Source organism: Scleropages formosus, chromosome 19 (assembly GCF_900964775.1).
Source record: "Scleropages formosus chromosome 19, fSclFor1.1, whole genome shotgun sequence".
NCBI lineage: Eukaryota > Metazoa > Chordata > Actinopteri > Osteoglossiformes > Osteoglossidae > Scleropages > Scleropages formosus.
The window spans coordinates 22,491,150-22,510,197 of NC_041824.1; the positions used below are offsets into that span (position 1 = coordinate 22,491,150).

Here is a 19,048-nt window from a genome sequence, read left to right on the forward strand (position 1 = left end):
CTTTCCATTCCTACTATGAGTTTGCAGATCACTGCAAGTAACTTACATTATATCTGCCTCTTGAACTGTGTCAGCTTTGTTAGAATCCTAAAGGCACCATTACTGTAAGGTTACTGGGAACTCGGTGGGGGGGGCTCCATACTTGTGATTATACTGTAAGTAGCATATTATGTAAACCGAAATTGTGACTTTTGAGACAGGTGTCAGCTGAAACAGTAAATGATGGTAACATGTTGGCCTCCACCTGCAGGTACACAGTCCCTCCTGGATGCACCACCAGTCTTACCTCATGCAGCCAGCTGTGAGTGTCCCTCCTGTGCAGGATTGTATAATCAGCTGCATCTGACTCTGCCATTGTTGGCTCACCTTTGGCTGCTGGTCTGTTTGCCTCTCTCCCTGCAGGGGGCAGTGCTGACCCCCACCATGGAGCATGCCATGTCCATCCAGCCCACCTCCATGATGGGGCCCATCACACAGCAGCTCAGCCACCTGTCTCTTGGAAGCGCTGGCACGGTCAGTCCCTGAAGATAATAGAGAGCAGAGGTCTCTCCTCAGTGTTGTCCTGGTGCCCCACCCCACAGACACACTGGTAGAGCACAACACGCCCTGCATCACGCACCGCACCACACCACAAAGCACGTCACTGCGAACCCCTGGAGCGCAGTCACTATCCTTGCAGCAACCCGTTCACCGGCTATAGCTATAGATCTTGTGAAAAAGCCGTTAGTATGAGTGGCCTCTGGGCACTTAAAGTGTTTAGGTAACCTTTTTTTTTTTTTTTTTTCCTCCCCCCCCCCCCCCCCCCCCCCTTTGCAAAGTGTGCTTTAGAAAGGAGCAATGAATGTGCACAGAGTAAGTGTGTTCTTTGTTCCTGGTCTTTCATTGCAGTACATGCCTGCCAACACGACTATGCAAGGGACGTACATCCCTCAGTACACGCCCGTTCCTCCCGCCAGCGTCTCTGTAGAGGTAGGAAGTTCTTTTGTTTGCGCTCGTTTGGTTTCTGATCTCCGACCCAGAATGCCGTCTGGTGTTGGAAAGCGTCCAGCCATCTTTGGCCAAAGTGCATGTTAACAGTGCAATGAGTGAAAGCCTGCAAATACTAATGGGCACAGAGGGTGGGACCTAATCTTGGGCACGATTGCAGCATAGAGTAGCAGATGTAGCTGTTTTCTGCATGGCCACAGCAACAAGCCACTCTTAGTCGCTGTGTTCCCAGGAGAGCAGCGGGCAGCAGCAGATTGCGATCGAGACGCCTTCAGAACACACAGCCTACCAGTATCAGCATAGCAAATGAAGCACAGGTGGGTTCTCGTGTGACGCGTGTGCGCTTGTGTATGAGACACTCGTTGTCGGATCTCTAGAAGGACTCTGATCACTACCAGGCGTCTTTAATATGGTAGGTATACTCAATTTGCATGCCGTGTCCATGTGAAAATTGCCTTGCAGAAAAAAAAATCCATTGGGGCTGTTGATGTCAGGAGGATTATTGGACTTTATTTTCCCATCGCAGGGTTCCATCATGTGCCACACTGTCTGTGTTCCTCTTCAGGTCCTCAAGAAGGTACATGTCCACGCAGACTAGAAGTGTTGCTTCTGAAGGGGTCAGTCGCAGCTCCGGACACTACACGCAGAACTTACAAGGAAAACAAAAAGGGACCGGTTTCATTTTCACGGGAAAGGCTGACTTAATCGACAGGAACCAGGCAGCCTTTGGAGGGAATGTCTGTGAAGGAGAATCACTATATTTTGATATCAGAAAAAAATAAAAAATAGAAAAAATTTTAAAAAATTATTTTGTGCACGTAATATAACAAATTATTTTTTAAGAGCATTCTGGAAAGCCAGAAGGAAACAAATGAGTTACAACACAATGTGTCATTAGGTTTCTTTTTTGTAAGATACAAAAACTTTTATTTTTGGATTTGGGTTGTTTTTAAAATGTTGTTTTTGATTCAATACAATCATTTTTGTACAGATTCTAGACAGTCACTGAGCAATGTGTTCTTTTCTAATTTAGCAATGTTGTAGCGCTGATCTTTTTTATTGTACTTTTAAAGAAGCAAATACTAAACAAACCGCTTAAAGCTACTACTTAGTGTCTGGTCCCAACTAACTTAAAGCTTAAAAAGTTGAATCACTTTAAAGGGCATTGCAGCTGGAAAGTAGAATTTAGTGAGATTAGTCAGAGCAGTGGCTCCGTCGTTTCCTGAGTATGAGGACAGTATGTCATGATTTACTATTCTTTGTAAGTGGTTCCCTTCCATATACCAAGAGTATTTTTATAAAGAGCAGAAGACAATCAGAAAAATTGCTATTTATTTTATTTTTTTAATCATAAGAGAAGAAATAGGCATATCACAGATGGTATTATTTAACAAATAAGTCTATTTAACAAGGTATGTAAATACTTTAAGTGTTAAGAGTTGGTTTCCATTCTGAAAGAAGATCCATATTGTTCTAAATGGCAACATCAGGAAGGGCACCTTCGGCGAGCCCTGCAGGCCTCCGCAGGGATCTCTGTGGGGCTCTGTGTGGGGCGGAGAGGTCATGCTATTCTTCGGACTTTCTCTCTCACGTTCCCACATGCGCGCTCACACACACACCCAGAACTGCCCGTATCGGTAAGCTATGTTCATTGGACACGATTGAAAGAGCTGTGGCAGCTTCCTGGGCCCTGCTTTGTGCAGTGTGCGTTCGGTCCGAAATGTTGCCCTTTTTTTGGTCTCAGATGGAGCTCATTTTACCCCTGACTCCCCAAAAAACCAAATGCAGAGATTCATTCTGAACTCTTCCACTGTAAGTTTAGGGAAGAGTCTGTGCTGATCTCTTACCTCCTACCCAAACTGGAATGAGGTGTGCAACTCACAGGCGAGCGATTATTTCTAATTGACAAAAGTGTCACTTTGAAGAGGATTCCTCTCTTTGGTGGCCCGTTCAGTACGAGTGCCCCCCTCCCCAGCCACCCACTGCGACCGGGTCACAGAGCACCGCGCTAGAACAGAGGTGGTTTTAAGCGGTTCGTTCTCGTAGGTGTTGATACATCTAGATTTCACATTTGTGTGAAAAGTCTGATATAATTTTCCTGCTTTTTATGCTACAAATGACAAAACTGTTAGTTTAAGTTTTAAAAAAAAAAAAAAAAAAAAAAAAAAAAAAAGAGGTCAAAAAGGCAAGGATTCCTCCTGTGAATCCTGAGCTGCTTCAGTGTTGGGAGCAGTTCTTCCTTGCTTTCCACAAAGCTGCTGCTTTCTCATCTCTTGATACCTGTTTTTTCTCTTCATAGAAAACTTTTAATAATTTGGGGCTTTTTATTCACTTGAAAGAGCTGTCACGTTTGTAAAACTTTTTTTTTTAAAGAAAATTAGGTATTCTAGGCATAATGCTTTTTGATTGTAGTTTTTAGCTTTTTAAAGATTCATAGGATTGTTGTTGCTTTGAGTTTGTAAATGGTCCATGCAGTCTTCATAGTTCTCCCTTTAACACCCATCATTATTGCCGGCATTTTTTTTTTTTTTTTTTTTTTTTTTTTTTTTTTATGTCCAAGATGGCTTTACTGGGCGGATTAATGATTTGCAGTGATTTTTTTTTTTTTTTTTTTTTTTTTTTTTGCGCACTGAGTTACAACTTAGATAAGACATTTTTAATCATCAAATCATCTGGAGAATTACTGTAGCTGTAGGAAGTAATAGAAACACTAATTTAGGGGGATTTCGGGGTGAAATCCTATGCCAGGCACTCAAATCCCGAGCTGGTTTCATCCGTCCAGTGTATATTGTCAAAATAACCCATGAAAATCTGATGATCTCTTGAATGAGAGATTTTAGTGAACTGAATTGTGAGTTATGCCCCTCTTTGCTGTCTTGCTCTGAAAAATACCGCATCCATCATGTCCAACGGGTGTCCGTTCTATGTGCGGCTTTTTAAAGTACCATCATCACGCTATCCCAATGTGAGCACTTCCTCTCTCACTAGACATAATGAAGCTCAGTGAGACATAGTTGTGCTCATGGTAACCTAACTTGGTCTACAGGTGTCTGCATTCAGTGCTTTTAGAAACATTCTCATTGTGCACTAAGGTTTTGCATAAATTGTCCCTTTTTTCTCTCCAGTGTCTTGTAGATTTAAACGCGCCATTGTATGCGTGCACAAGGTGCATCTTTTACCGCTGAAGATTTGTGTACTTGTATAAATGTGTTGTATACAGAACGAAAGGGATGATTTACACAGGTTACCGTTTTATACAAAGGGGTGTTGCCATCATTCTCTTCATACTTGTAATAACTTATTTCTTTTCGTTACCAAAGATTCAGAAGCCATCAGCCAGTCAGCAAGCTCTCATTCTGTGTGGTGTGTTTATATAACATAAGTTTGTTCATTTTCCATGGATTCTGGACATTTAGGGGCTGGGTATCCCCTATTCTCCAAATGTAAACCTCAGCATAGACTAAGGTGAAGTATATAGTAGTGAATTGGACAGGAAAAGGTGGCAGCCTGCACTTCAACTCAAAATTATGTTGTGCAGCTTAAGGGTTGTGATCCTTTCTGCAGTGACTTTAAGGAAATTAATGTACTTTGCAGATTCAGAGTAAATTATTGCTACAGAAGGGAAAAATGACTGCATGACATGTTTTAGACCATTTGTGTGTTTGGTCTTTATTTTTGGGCAAACTTTGGCTTTTTGATACAGTAAGCTCATGTTCAGACTCCACAATGCAATGTTTTAGCTCACACCTCATGAAGGAAGATGTTTTAAATTTTTGCTGAAAAACAGTAAGACAATGTACACAAGTTTTGAAACTATGAAATAGATGTTAGTCTTCCATTTCAGTTGAGTATTTTGAAAATATTGTTGGGTAATCTACTTATACTGCCCCTGTAGGTCTAAACTATGGGGGGAGATTGAATTTCCTGAATTGGTTTGCTAATGATTGGTAAATGTGTACTTGAGGCAAGTTTCTGCTGAAGCTGGGTGCTTGGCGCCATGTCACACTCTGCGTCCGCCGAGTCCTCGGTGCTCCAGCGCCGATGTTTCATAGTTTCAAATGTTTTGCTGCTATTTGAGGATGTGAAAGTAGTTTGTGAGGTGCAGGCTATGCTGGTTGTTCTGTAATATTACGTGGATAATCTATGCAAGGAACCCTGGGGAACAAACAGTTCAACTGTGCTTTAAATTTTTCCAGCGTTAGTACAAAACAAGCTTAACTTTGCCTTCGTGTTACCCAAAGGCTGAGCGTCACCCTCCTGTTAGCACTTCTTGTACCATCTCCTTTAATATTTCCCCATAAAGAGCAGGTATGAAGATGTGACTGTTTGCTATAGTAACTGCTTTGTTCCCCAGGTTTCATAGCCATCCTTTAGGACAGAAACAGATCCAGCCCACACAACTGGCTCATCTCTCACAATACACCTGTTTTGTAAGCATTTATCCTTATTTATACAGGAACTCCTTTTGTACTAAATGTTGAAAATTTAAAAAAAAAAAAAAAAACTTGTGCCATGAAATTACTGATCTTTTGCGCTTGTTTTTGCTTATGCACATTCTTTTGTTAGAATCTGAAATTGCTTTTTTTTTTTTTTAATAAAAAGATCTTGTTTTTCCCTGGGTTTTGTCTTTCAGTCAGGGAAGTAAAACAATTACAAGAGAGTGAGTGAACTGCTACGTAAGAATATGTACACATTAGTACCGACCAGCCTTAGAATAACCACGGACTCAGCCCTTAAGCCAGTAAAGCATGGTCTCTCTCCAATTTATTTCTACAAAGGATCTCCTCTGGATACAAAATGGGTAATAAAAGTTACAAAATGCATATGAAATACTTTCAAGAATCATACGTATATACAAAAGTTTGTAAATATTCTGCAAAAACCTCTAGAAATAGCTTTACTTTTAAAATGTGTCCACCTTTGATTAAATTCCATGTACAGTATGACCCCATGAGCTACCTTCCACACACCTGAATTATACTCCATATAAGTCGCTGTCTTCAGCAATCCCTGCAGTGCACTCATCACACCACGCAAGGACAAAATACAAATGACTACGCAGAAGCTTTCTCGTATAAGGAATACTGAACATATCAAACGGAGGATTGAAAAGTAGATGGACATGCCAAACAGGTAGCTGGTGAAAATTAAGTCATCCTGAAACTGGCATCAGCTCCCACCGCTGTACCGATTTCAAAACAGTGCCATGTAACGCGCCATTCATTTTGTACTGAATTCTTTGTTATACAAAAACCTGCTGGTTGTCTTCAAACTACATAAAAACACTGATTTACAGAGAGCCACTCTCTCCTTCACCATTAAACACCTTCCCCTTTTGCAACTATGATCGGGAGGCCTGGCTTCCGGCACAAAAGGACAATTAATACTAGAAGACAATACACCTGGGCAGCAGGGACAAACAGTTCGAGATCTTTCAGCTCTTTACGAAACATGGCTTAAATAATAGACGGACAAAGAGCTTGAAGCTACACTGTTCGCCACGAGGCAAGTTGTACATTATAAAAGTCAAACACCCAAATAGGTCATCAGCCCCTGGCAGTATTCAATGCGCAGCTAAAGGGGACCTGGCAGCAGCGCTGGAGTGATCCGTGTACTTGCTGTAGGGAAGTGCTGATGGTGCTGGTGTCAGGCCATCTCCTCCTCTCCAAACGTGCCTAGCGGGACTGACTGACGCCTGGGCTGCTCCTCACCGTATCTAACCCAGTTAGACGTTCTCACAGCAGCTTCCGGTTCAAGATTTCCCAAACCATCCGTCTTCTGAAATAGGGCATGTGTTTCTGCGATATTGAACAAAAAGTTAGTGCAGTGAAACAGGAGGTACTGTGTGTGTCAGTTCCAAAGATATTCACCGCTACACAGCCGACACCATTCTCCAAAGGGACTAACAATTACCGTTTATACAGCTGGGTGTATAAATAGTGCTCAGTGTATTAGTTCAGGAGTATGAACTGTGTTGTGATCTGATCCCTACTGTTATCCATACTAAGTGTCTCACACATTAGACTGGCTTCTCAGATCACAGACAGACACTGTAGGTTTGCAATTCCACAGTCACCTTTATCACTAAATGACAATAGGCTGTCAAAATCTGATACATTCATCTCATCACCAACACTCAAACACGCAAGACAGGAGGTGTAAAACTGTGGGGGAAAAATGCTGAAGTAAGGTTGTTTTACACTCCTCTAAAGGCATATAAAAACAGCATGTTCACTCTGGTACAAAATGCAATTTAAAGAACGCTTGTATTTTCAAAAATTAAACCTCAACTGTTTGTAGTGTGAGGATCCAGTGTATTCTGTGGCACCACAAAATATAAGCGCTTACCTGGGTGAATGTGATCGGCTTATCTTTGGTGATATACTCTGCATACTTGCATGTAAACATTCCACAGTCGCTTCCGTTCATCTGCTGAGGGATCTCCTGCAGTGACACAAGGTCTTACATTAAAAGCTGTTAAATGAATACATGTAAACGTACAGACGCTTTCCTCCAAAGCAATGTACATCTCATAAAAAATACAATGTGTTCATTACATTAGCAGGAAGAGAGATTTAGATGCAGAAGTGTGATCCTTAAGTACAGTCACTTTATTTTTCAACATATGAACCAATGTTCACAAGTAGCTGCAGAAAACTCAGAATATCAATGATTCTTGATCACCTTCCTACCGCGCAAAGATAAGCATAAAACTTTATCTGAATATTGACGATTTCTTATCACCTTCATAGTATTTTTTTTTGGAGATGCATATAAATGTTACATTACAGGAGTAGCTGTGTAAAGGTTTATCCGGGCATGATCTTAAAGTTATAGTGCACGAGCATTTACATAGTACATGAACTGAATAGATGATGGGCGAAGTGAGTCTGAAAGAGGTGAGTTTTAAGACACTTTTTAAATGTAGACAGGTCCAGCAGTTCTAAGGGAGAGGGCGAGGTCATTCCACCACAATGGAGCCGGAACCGAGAACCATATTTAACATGTGACAGTACAACACAATCAAAGATACCTTTCTGCATTAGAAGAAAACACCACACACTCTTGAGCCATACTCAAGGATCGGTTTGTGATAGAAAAAACTAAAGGCTCCCCTTCCTATGAAATACTCACATTGCTTTTTTTGCTTTTCAAGACCCACTGGGAAACATCCAGGTCTCTGCCTTTCTTATCACTGCTCTCCTGCGCCAGGTACTTCCTGAGAAAAAACAAACAAAAAAAGGCTGCATCAGCCACTTAATATGTTAAAATGACAGACACTAATAAGAACATCTGTTTGAAGCCAAAGCAAATTGACTTTTTTTTATTGCACAAATATACAGCTTTATGCAAAAGTTTGGGCACCCCCGGCCAAATTACATATTTAGTTCATGATGCAAGTGAAAAGTAGTAAACAACTGCTGTAGGAAAGTATTTAAAAAAAAAAAACATATGCAAGTGTTATTGCACAGTTACTTTTCATTTAATACACTTTAAAACATAGGAACAAAGAAAACAGTAATTGTGGCATGTGCAAAAGTTGACACCCTTCCACTTGTGCAGTGACTTTTTTTGCAAGGTCCCTGACCCTAATTACTGTACCTTATTAGGCCTTAATAACCATTTGGAGTTCTCACCTATTGACAACTGCAGAGTTTTAATAAATTCCCTAACGCTCCAAACTTTGGGCTGTCACTCAACAACCATCGGCTCCTCTAAGAAACCGAGTATCTGAAAATGAAGCTAACTGATGCTTACAAAGCAGGGGAAAGCTATAATAAGGTTGCAACATGCTTCCAGCTTGCAATTTCTACTGTCTGTAAGGGAAACTGTGGAAGTCAATGCAAGATCTGGAAGACCAAGAAAATCTTCTGAGAGGACTGCTCATATGCTGGCCAGAAAGGCAAAGAGAAACCCTCATATGACTGCAAAGGCCCTGCAGGAAGGTCACCGGTCCATGTGCAGCATTGTTTGTGCAAACATGATCTGCATGGAAGAGTCGTCAGGAGGAAGCCTTACCTGCGACCTCATCACAAAAGTCAATGTCTGATGTGTGCAAAACAGCATCTAGACAAGCCAGAGGCCTTTTGGAAACAAGTGCTGTGGACTGATGAAGTAAAAGTTGAACTATTTGGCCACAATCAACAAAGGTTTGTTTGGAGAAAAGATTTGATAAAACCACATCTTGCCAACTGTCAAAAATGGGGGTGGATCTACTATGCTATGGGATCCTGTGCCAGCCAATGGCACAGGAAACATTGCATGGGTAGAGGGAAAAAATGGATCCTGCTAAACTGCAAATTCTGGATACCAATGTGAAACATTGTAGGCGTGACTCCCACCGGACCTGCTCATCTCTCCCCAGTGGGAATATTCTGTTCTCCCTCTCCACCTGCATGATCTGTCCTCCTTAGAATGGCATGCTGTCTCTATCACTGCCCCAATCACTCTTCTTGTGGTTGTTCTTTATTGCTCTCCTGGCCCTCTCGGCCGCTTCCTCGATGACCTCTACATCTTGTTAAGCTCTCTCCCAGGGTACAACACTCCGTTGATTCTCCTGGGTGACACTGACCTGCATGTCAACGACATTCATGCAGGCGTTGTTCTGTTGCTCCTACAGTCCTTCGATCTCTCCCCGTCCTAATCCCCTGCTACTTTTCCCGTAACTGTGGCTGTCCTGTCCTCTCTGTTACTCCGCTGCATATCTCTGATCACTTCATCTCCTTCCAACCCTGCTTCACCACTAATTCCTCTGTTTTCTGCACCCATTATCACCTTCCACCTTAACTTAAAATCTCTCTCGCCTTCCTGCTTTGCCTCTGCCACACTGTCCACTCTCCCTTCTGCTGCACAATTCTTGGATCTATCAACAAATGATGCCACTAACACTTTCCTCTCTGCTCTCTCTTCCTCTCGACTCTCTGTCCCCCAACTTCTAGACCAGCACACCCCAGTGCCACCCCATGGCCGACTGATACATTCTGTGCCAACAGGACCAAACTCTGGGCTGCAGGGCAACAATAGCAAAAATCCAAAACTCATACAAACCCAGATCCCTACAAACAACTCTTAGCTACTTTTCACTCTGCTGTCTCCTCAGCTAAAACAACCTTATTCCACAACAAAAGTCTGCAACTAAAAAACTAGACTCTCTGCCACCTTCTCATCCCTACTGCATCCTCCACCCCCCTTCTATCACTGCTGATGACTCTGCTTTGTTTTCCAGAGACAAAGTCAAAACAATCACAGAAGTTCTCAGCATCATCCTGCCCTGTTCACGCTGAACCTCCCTGCAAAGTCACTCTCTCCAAATTCAAGCCACTCTCAGAATCAGAAATCTCTGACCTCCTGATATCTCACAGAGCCACCACTGCTACAGACCATCTCCCCGCAACTCTCCACCTTCATCAATAGAACTGCATAAATAAAACTGCTCCCAGCTCTTTATAAGACTTGATCAACTGCTACACCCCAAGATCATCAACTCCATGCTCTCCTCTGGCTACTTCCCATCTGCCTTCAAAACTGCTCTCATTTCACCTCTGGTAAAGAAAACCTCCATGGATCCCAACTCAGTCCACAACTCTAGGCCAGTCTCCCTCCTCTCCTTCCTGTCTAAAACTCTAGAGCAGGCAGCCTGTGATCAACTATCTGAATTCCTTACCCGGAACACATCTCTTCCATGGATAATAGTCTGGATTCAAAGTTGGTCACTCCACAGAGACGGCACTCCTGGCAGTGTCTGATGCTCTCCAGTCAGCTTAGAGCTGCCTCCCTCTCCACAGTCCTCATCCTCCTCAACCTGTCTGCAGCATTCAAAACTGTTAACCACCAAATTCTCCTCTCAGTCAGCTTGGGATCAAAGGAACAGCACTAAGATGATTTGAGTCCTAGCTATCTGACAGATTCTACCAGTGGTCTGGTAGGACTCACGTTCCTCTCCTCTGCCCCTCTTGATCTACACCTCCTCCTTCGACCCTGTCATTGCCTCCTATAGATTCAAATACCACTGCTACGCGCCAATGATACCCAGCTCTTCCTCTCCGTTCCACCTGGAGCATCAGACATTTCCGCACGCATTGCTACCTGCCTGTCGGACATCTCTGCATGGATGTCTGATCACCACCCCCAACTCAACCTCTTCAAAACAGAGGTCCTACATCTCCCAGCTGGCCTGCCTTCCTGTCACGATCTCTCGATCAAACTGGACAACTCACTCATTTTGTCCATCTCCATGGCTAAGAGTCTGGGAGTGATGATTGACTCAAATCTGTCTTTCTCTCAGCACATCGAAGCCACAACCCAGACCTGCAGATACATCCTGCATAACATCCGCAGGAGCTGTCCTTACCTCACAACCAACTCTGCACAACTACTTGTCCAGGCCATGGAGACATGTATCTCCTCTACTTGTTTCTCTGCACTGGCTTCCTGTAGCTGCCTGCATCAAATTTAAGACCCTGGTTATAGCCTACAAATGCATCAACAGAACTGCTCACAGCTATTTACAAGACTTGATCAACTGCCACACCCCAACCAGACTGCTACACTCTTCCACATCTGCCTGCTTGGTGGTCCTGAGCACAAAAGGTAAAACACTGAGGTTCTCTGTTCTGGCTCTGTTGTGGTGGAACAACCTCCTCCTCTCACTAACTACTACTGATTCTCTGTCCACATTTAAAAAGGGTCTGAAAATTCACCTCTTCCAGACTCACTTTGCCCATGATCTCTTAAGTTCATGTAAAGTGTAAATGTTCATGCACCATAACTTTATAATCATGCCCTACTCCTGTAATGTATGTAAATGTTTATCTCAAAAAAGGAGGAAGGTGATCAGGAATCGTCAATATTCTGTTTCATGCAGCTACGTGTGTGATGAACATTGGTGCAGATGGTGAAAAACTAAGAATCACATCTGCAACTATGTCTCTTTCTCCTAATGTAATGCACAAATTGTATTTTCTATGAGATGTATGGCGCTTTGGAGAAAGGCGTCTGCTAACTGAATAAATGTAATGTAAACAGTCAGCAAACAAGCTGATGCTGAAAAGAGGACGGCTTCTGTAAGAATGATCCCAAGCATACCTCAAAGCCACCATGAGCTACTTGGAGAAAAGGAAGCTGAAGCTTTTGGAATGGCCCTTACAGTCCCCTGACTTAAACATGGTTGGAAATATGTTGGTGGGTTTTTAAACATACTGTGCATGCACGATGGCCCAAGAATATCTTGGAATTACAAGTGATCTGCAAACACGAGTGAGTAAAAATCCCTACGACAAGAATTGAAAGACTCCTAGCTGGATACAGAAGGCATTTATAAGTTGTGATGTGTGCCAAAGGGGGCGTTACTAAATACTGGCATACTAGGGTGTCCAAGCTTTTGCATATGCCAGTTACTGCCTTCTTTGTTCCCATGTTTTAAAGTTCAAGAAATAAGTAACCGCATTAACAATTGCAAATATGTTTTATCCTGCAGCAGTCGTTTACTACTTTTCACTTACAAAATTAACTAAATTTAGTTTGCCCAACAGTGCCCAAACTTCTGCATAAAATTAATTTAAATATAACAAAATCTATTAAACATCTTTGTAACAACTCTTCACACTCACAATAATATCCTGCAGGCCTCATCATTGGTGCCTCCCATGGAGTCAAAGTAGGAGATGCTTTTTTTCCGGAAATCTACCACCTGGGAACGAAATAACATGTGACATGTTGGGAGCAGTCATTCTACCAGAGGTGCACACATGGTTTCTGAAAGCAGGGTCTCCTGGACTCACAGCCAGGCACCAGTGAACCCCCAGGTGGATGGGAACCAGCAGGATGTCCGAGGAGAAAATGTCCACCTTCTTTGTCCAGCGGCGCACAGCGGAGAATCCCGCACTGCGCAGCTTGGGATAGAAAAAAGTGTTGAAAGTGTAGACAGAGGGCAGATCTGGCCGCTGACTCCGCTCCACCAACAGGTTCATGTAAAAGTTGATTACCTGAGGGAGGAATGTAAGTACTATCTGTGATCTCAGAAGTCAAATGCTAATCTGTTAAACCCTTAGTACAGTAAAGAAAAAGTATTTTATTCTAGAAAGTTAACAACTGTTCAAAAGGGGGTTTTATCCTACTTTTAGTAATGACCTTCAGTTAACTTTAAGGCTATAGGAATAATTTTGAGATGAATGAAAGACTGGTGGACTTAAGCACATGGTGATTGCTTTTTGGTGGGCAAAAGAAATATTCAAGTTATAGTGTAAGTAAAGAAATTACCTGGTCAAATGACTTGTACTACATTAGCTATACAGAAACAGGCACTCATAAAACGCTGCAGACATTGCTTTACCTCATCATTCAGCCAGTTGAGATGGCTGAGTGTCTGCAAATCCTTTCGAGTGATAGTTTGTCGAAAACCTTCACTCAGAACCTCGTCGAGATTGCTTCCCCTCAGTGCCTTGGTCACCTCCATCTCCATTGACTACAGAGACAACCATGGACCCCACATGAGCATGTCAGCTGACTTCAAAACAAGTTCAAGTCAGTTGAATTCAAATTAACTCCACATCCTGCAAATGTGAATCTGAGCCACAACTGACTGGCTGGACTGTTGCCTGGTTCTCACTCATTCACTCAACTTTGGGCCCAAAATAGTCCTTAAAAATCATTCTTTAATTCTAATTAGGACAGTACTTAGTAATTGGTTAAAATATGGACTATGTATTCGTTGTATTAAAAACAAGTGTTGTACATTGTGAAGATGACAGTCGTGTTCTGTCCTTTATAACATATCAGCTGTGGAATCCCAAGAACCCTTCTTGTTTCAACTGTGTACTTTACATTCTTTTCTCTTTACACTTATTTCATATTTTTATAAATGTGACTTGAGGCCCATTTACAAAAACATACTAAATTTTGAGGACAAGTAATGGAAATTAAAGTCCTATGAAACAGGAAAAGTACATGCTGCAGATGTATACAGTCACACTAACCCTCAGCATATGGACTCTCAATGTGTGCCGCCACTTTCCCCCCCATGACTTACCTCAGTGAGTTCAGGGAACTCTTCGTCTTTTGAGAAAGGTTCTACCTCCTCAACAATGGCAGCCAGAGGAACCTCCTTTTCTAGTGGGACCCGCACCTGCAGCTCCACACCACCCTGACCTAGGTGACTCTCTTCAGACAAACGCTGAAGATCAAGCGGAGAGAGGCGATGTGAAGCATGACAGCACAAACAAAGGCAAAGTCACAGGAAAGAATAAGTGGCTAAGATCCCCCCCAACAAGTACTTTAAGAGAGAAGAGGGGTAAATAAGGCTCACCTGTTTTAGTAGCTGTGCAGTTAGGGCTTCCTGCTCCTCAATCAGCCTCCGCCGTTCCCGTGCACGAGAATCGTAAAGGCTTGTCCTGCAACGTTTACCAAAAGGTGCTCAGGAAAGAAAGCATTTCAAATAAGCACACATCCCCACTTCCAACTGCACCTAAAAAGGTGCTACTGTAGCTGTTTGACATCAGAGTCCCAAACATTTCACAATCCTCCTCTGTGCTCAAACACACACCAATAATGCCAAAATGTAAAGGTTGATGAAAGAAACATTAAGTCACTCACAGTTCTTTGATCCACAGTTCAGCCTTGAAACAGGGAACACTAGAGCAAACAAGATTCACACATTACAGAGAATCAGACAGCGGCTCAACTCCACCACACAAAACGGTTCTACTCGGGCCTCACCTGCTGTCGGATTTCTTTCCCTGCTGCTCCTTCACAAATATCACAGAGTCACCATCTTGTGCTATAGGAAAGGTTGAATCAATTCCAAAACATGCAACGATTACAGAAAAATAGTGCCAACCGAATTTATCTATTCATCACGTGTCAAGAACAGCAGGGCCACATGTACAAAGACACATAATAAATGATCACCGTCCATCACTAACACTCAGCTATACCGGTTTGCCCAGCACTCACTTGATGACTGTGTATCCTGAGAGGAAGTGTCCTGCAGGGCAGCTGGATTTGGACCTGATGGAAATGTCAGCGGACTCCCTGAGCTAAGGTCGAAGAGGGCAGCCCAAGTGTGGGTCTCGGCTTCACTGGACCCTGCCCCTGGACTTGGAACATTGCTGGAACTGAAGCTGTTCTCTCGGTGGAGGCTAGGAGAGGCACCGGGACCCTCTGACAGCTCGCCTTGTCCCAAATCAGCAGAGGGTGCATGTTTAAGCAACCGACGTCTAGAGGTCAGGAAACTAGTGCTGAGACAAAAGGGACACAAGCTGCAAATGACTGAAACCAAATTCAAAAAGCAAATATTGAAAACAGTTAACTGCAATCAAAGTTAATCATAACAACAAGAGAACTGGGAGTTCAATTTTACAATTCATGCTACTTACAGGTCTCTGTGTGAGCGTAAAGGCGCATACGAGTTTCCGTTCCCAAAGAACGGACACTGTCCTCCTGACACCATAGTCAGTAGCTGTCGGTACACCTCTTTCTCCTCCTCACGCACTGACTAAAAGGATCAAAAAAGGTGGTCAATGTTCACATTGCCTCAAAAATGCAGGTAATATGAACAGTATCAGAAGGTGAACTGTCTCTACAGTGGGGACAGATAAAAGGAACACAGACACTGTCAAAAAAGGCAGAGTAAACCCCAATACCCTCAAATCTCAGCTTGACCCAACACCAGAGGATGGGTCTATCACTACAGAGAGACTCAGGGCCTGACCTCTTGTGCTGTGCAGAGAGGCCTTCTTCGGCGGAGGAACGTGGAGCGGACGACAGGTGGACTCTGCACCACACGAATAGGGAAGGTCTTCTCATACATGCTGGTGAAGTTTGGGTTTTCTGCTCCATCTCCTGCACTGTACTTCTGGCTGTTAAGGAAAGGGTAAATTTGAACACATCAAATTCCATCCATTAATTTTAACACAGCTGTTCCTTTTTCCATCATGCATAAAGGCAGTTCATTGCTGCATTCTAAACATCTTAGCTGGTGGTGCATGGTAAACGAATTGCTACAAAGTTAGCAAACCAGGTTTTGAAATTTTTTTGGTTTATACTCATGATTCAGTGGTACCTGTTTATTTTAAATTCATTCGTTAGACAAATGTGTTGAGCAGTCACTAACCTGAGAGATCTACGTGGTCCCAGGTGTAGGGACCTCCCCAGGCGAGGGCAGGGGCATGACACGGGGCTCTTGGGAGGCGGCAGACTGACAGAGTGCCCGTTGGTTTTAGGAGTCTCATGCAGAGGGTCTGCACAACCTTGTCTGGTGCAAGCCTTTGAACCAGTCAAAGACTTCTCAATCCTTGAGGAATCTGAATCAAGAAGTAGGTGAATGGTATTCAGATTTAAAAAGCCCAACTGTCAAACACAACTAAAAACCACATTATAATTGCAGTTAAAAACAACTAAATTCACTAAAATGTAGTGATGAAGTGAAAAAACATGTATTAAAAAATGTGTTGTACTCTACCAAGTGTTGTATCAAATTAAAGGTTAAACACCACACAGCAGCAGTCTCATTATCTTATTGCATCTTATTGCATTTTGTAACCAATAATACCATCTGGTATTAAGGGTCAAAATAAGTTCTTCTTTATGAAAAAATGTTTTCCTCAGAGGTTTCCTATAGTGAATAATGGTGAAATTCCACCCAAAATCCTTAGAAGTATCTGATGGCAGTTGTTAAAGTGCACCTACATAACAAGGAGCAGACATCTTGTTTACATGTGGGTGGCATCAAACCAATTGATTTTCTGAATATTTTGGCACAAACTCTAAGCTGATAACTAAAACATAAAGGAGCCCTGAAACAGGTATAAAAATTATATCACCTGCTGAATATTCTTTCAAAAGCACGCATGTCAGGATAACATGTAAAGTGTTTAATCTTTCAACTGCACAGTGATGAAAGGCAGTCGTTTCACCTCGAGTCCTACCTGATTTAGAGGCAGCCTTCCATCCTAAACTAGTTGAGGGAGTGATGAAACTCTCATTTACAGAACCAGGAGTCTTAAAAAGAAACTGGGGGGGAGAGGCAAATTAGTTATGTCCCAAAAGAAGACAAACTCAATCTGAATAGAGCTGAGCAGGACAGCAGAGTTCCTGCCAGTGTGCTGCTAAGAATCTTTGAGAAGCACAGGTACCTCACTATCCGTCCAAGCAGAGACAGTTGGAGATGGGGATTGGGAAAGGTCCAGTGAAGGCAGAGCTGGCGGGAGGCGTGGTGCTGGGATCGAGGTTAGGATGTTGCCAAGCGAAGGACTCATGACGTTATTTCGCACCCATGATGCCACGCTGGAGCCTTGGTTCTTCACCCCCTCCGCTGCAGTCTTCACCGTGTCCATGAAATCCTCTGTTGTGGTGGGGGAAATTTTTTTTTAATTTGTGAAATAGTTTGTATGTGGGTTAATTTATAAATTATGTACTGCAAAAAGTGACTGAAATCAGAAATATGAGGAACTAAAATGAAGGCAACAACTGACCCATCCTGGACCTCTTGGCGTTCCTGTCTTGCTGAGGAGGAGCCGCTCCTTCCTCCAAGCTTTGGAGACAGAGCAGACGCACAACATGAAAGAGGTAACACAGGGGGCCTTCACATCAACATTGTCTTTTAACATAATGACCACATGCTTTAATGACTTGCAACTAAAGAAAATGAACTGTACCAAAATGCCAAATATTTAAACAGTTAGTTCCATATGTGCACAGCTTTCAGTACTGTTACAGTAATGTTTGGGGTTGCATCTGTCAAGTGAAATAAGGGCAGCTGGTACTAACTTAGTGGATGGAGGTGCTGCTTTTGAACCAAAACAAGACTGCAGGTTTGAATCCCCCCATCAGAAGTATGTACTAGTAAGACTGATCAGGAGTAACTGCTCACAATATTATGAACTGTATAGATAAATAGCTGTAAGTACCGTAATTGTCGCTTTGGAGAAATTCATCAGCTTAATGAATAAATGTATTTACATAATATCTCGTAACTTCTCTGGAGTTACTTTTCTCAAGGGACCTACAGAGTATGCTGCTTACAGTTATTTACACATTTACGGGAGTAATTTATTTTCAGTGTCTATACTACTTTTGACAGTAACTGTCTTCGTCCAGTTACACGACAAACCGCGCCACGTGGGTTTCCTGTACGAATCGACAGGTAACCGAGAGCACACACACGGGTAAAAGTAGTACAGGAGCACGGGCCCGGGAAACTCAAAGTGTTTGCCCCGTTATAAATAAAAAAAAATGTGCCCGAAACGAAAGTGCGGTGCGGCGTTTCAGTCACCAGTTGAAGGCTCTCTTCCTGCCCGCGTGACCGTCGCGCTCAGCCGCTGCGTCCCGCCGCTGGCTCGCGGGCTCACCGTTGGCGTTGCGGAGGTTGGCGATGCCCGTTCCCAGCCATTCATACAGCTTGTTAAACATCTTCGGAGCGGAGTGGCGGCGCCAAACCTCTACTGACACAAAACGAATCCTCTAGCGGTGCCGCGCCGATGAGGCTGCCAAAGCTTTTCAAAACTCTGGCTGCCCGGTCTCTTCATTCGCATCGCTACCGAAGCCCGGATAACTAGCTAGCAACGTCAAGTTAGCCAGCTAGTCGTGTGAGCGCGCGTTCCCGTGTCGGGGATAGCTTGGCAGCTAGCTAGCGCAGTAGCTAGTTTACGTTCGACTCTACTCAAATCTTTCCCTGATATTAGTCGAGCCCTGGCGGAGCTTTAGCTACCGCTTCTTCTTTTGCCTGTGTATTTGATGCTCTAACATTCGCAGCTTCTACGTTTATCGGCGCCTTGCAGAATTATACGAGTAGAAAATAAAGCAAAAAAAAAAACGAAGTGATAACCTCTCCCGCTTCTTCCTCATTCAAAACCACAACATGGCTGAACCTCACGTTCTTCTATTGTCGGTTTTCATTGGAAGAACTGGTGTCGAGGGGCGTGGCTTTATGCAGTATACTGCGCAGCCATTGACTGCTCTTTCATCAGCGAGCTGTCAGAGCCGCTCTCGGCTGTTCGTCTCGAGCGAGTCGGCAGAACGGAGCACTGCTGAATAGAGAAGTGTTCGCAAATAAGCAAAATGACTT

General features: G+C 43.2%; 2 protein-coding genes across 9 annotated transcripts in view; one reads left to right on the forward strand and one right to left on the reverse strand.

The window, feature by feature from the left end:
- LOC108939291 (RNA-binding motif, single-stranded-interacting protein 2-like) overlaps window positions 1-3,138 on the forward strand; it is a 29,322-nt gene extending 26,184 nt beyond the window's left edge. For 5 of the 6 annotated variants that reach the window (XM_018760497.1, XM_018760496.1, XM_018760501.2 and 2 more), the window contains exons 10-14: window positions 251-301; window positions 403-513; window positions 889-969; window positions 1,205-1,304; window positions 1,553-3,138. In XM_018760497.1, coding sequence (XP_018616013.1) covers window positions 251-301; window positions 403-513; window positions 889-969; window positions 1,205-1,297 — 336 coding nt within the window. In that variant the 3' untranslated portion in view covers window positions 1,298-1,304; window positions 1,553-3,138. The remainder of the gene's footprint in view (window positions 1-250; window positions 302-402; window positions 514-888; window positions 970-1,204; window positions 1,305-1,552) is intronic. The other variant, XM_018760498.1, reaches the window with a different exon arrangement.
- A 728-nt stretch (window positions 3,139-3,866) lies between these two features.
- senp1 (SUMO specific peptidase 1) lies at window positions 3,867-18,840 on the reverse strand. 3 transcript variants are annotated; one of them, XM_018760503.2, is made up of 18 exons: window positions 18,257-18,840; window positions 17,457-17,515; window positions 17,118-17,326; window positions 16,911-16,995; window positions 16,097-16,286; window positions 15,695-15,842; window positions 15,360-15,478; window positions 14,938-15,221; window positions 14,701-14,761; window positions 14,578-14,616; window positions 14,291-14,375; window positions 14,015-14,158; window positions 13,319-13,450; window positions 12,768-12,971; window positions 12,597-12,676; window positions 8,122-8,206; window positions 7,336-7,431; window positions 3,867-6,785 (listed from the first exon to the last, which is right to left on the reverse strand). In XM_018760503.2, exons 1-18 carry the CDS (start codon window positions 18,391-18,393, stop codon window positions 6,723-6,725), a joined length of 2,220 nt encoding a protein of 739 aa, XP_018616019.1. In that variant the 5' UTR covers window positions 18,394-18,840; the 3' UTR covers window positions 3,867-6,722. The 3 variants fall into 3 exon arrangements, with proteins under 3 accessions (XP_018616019.1, XP_018616020.1, XP_018616018.1); XM_018760504.1 differs by lacking the exon at window positions 3,867-6,785 and having other exon boundaries at window positions 6,792-7,431; window positions 12,768-12,878; XM_018760502.1 differs by lacking the exon at window positions 3,867-6,785 and having other exon boundaries at window positions 6,792-7,431.
- Window positions 18,841-19,048: the final 208 nt, after the last annotated feature.

Bases quoted from the DNA above. Each gene is read 5' to 3' on its own strand.
- senp1 (XM_018760502.1), bottom strand. From the start codon at position 18,393: ATGTTTAACAAGCTGTATGAATGGCTGGGAACGGGCATCGCCAACCTC. The intron at 17,516-18,256 runs GTGACTGAAACG...CTGTCTCCAAAG, and splicing joins AGGAAGAGAGCCTTCAACTG to CTTGGAGGAAGGAGCGGCTC. The intron at 15,222-15,359 runs GTAAGTAGCATG...CTTTTGTCTCAG, and splicing joins TTACGCTCACACAGAGACCT to CACTAGTTTCCTGACCTCTA.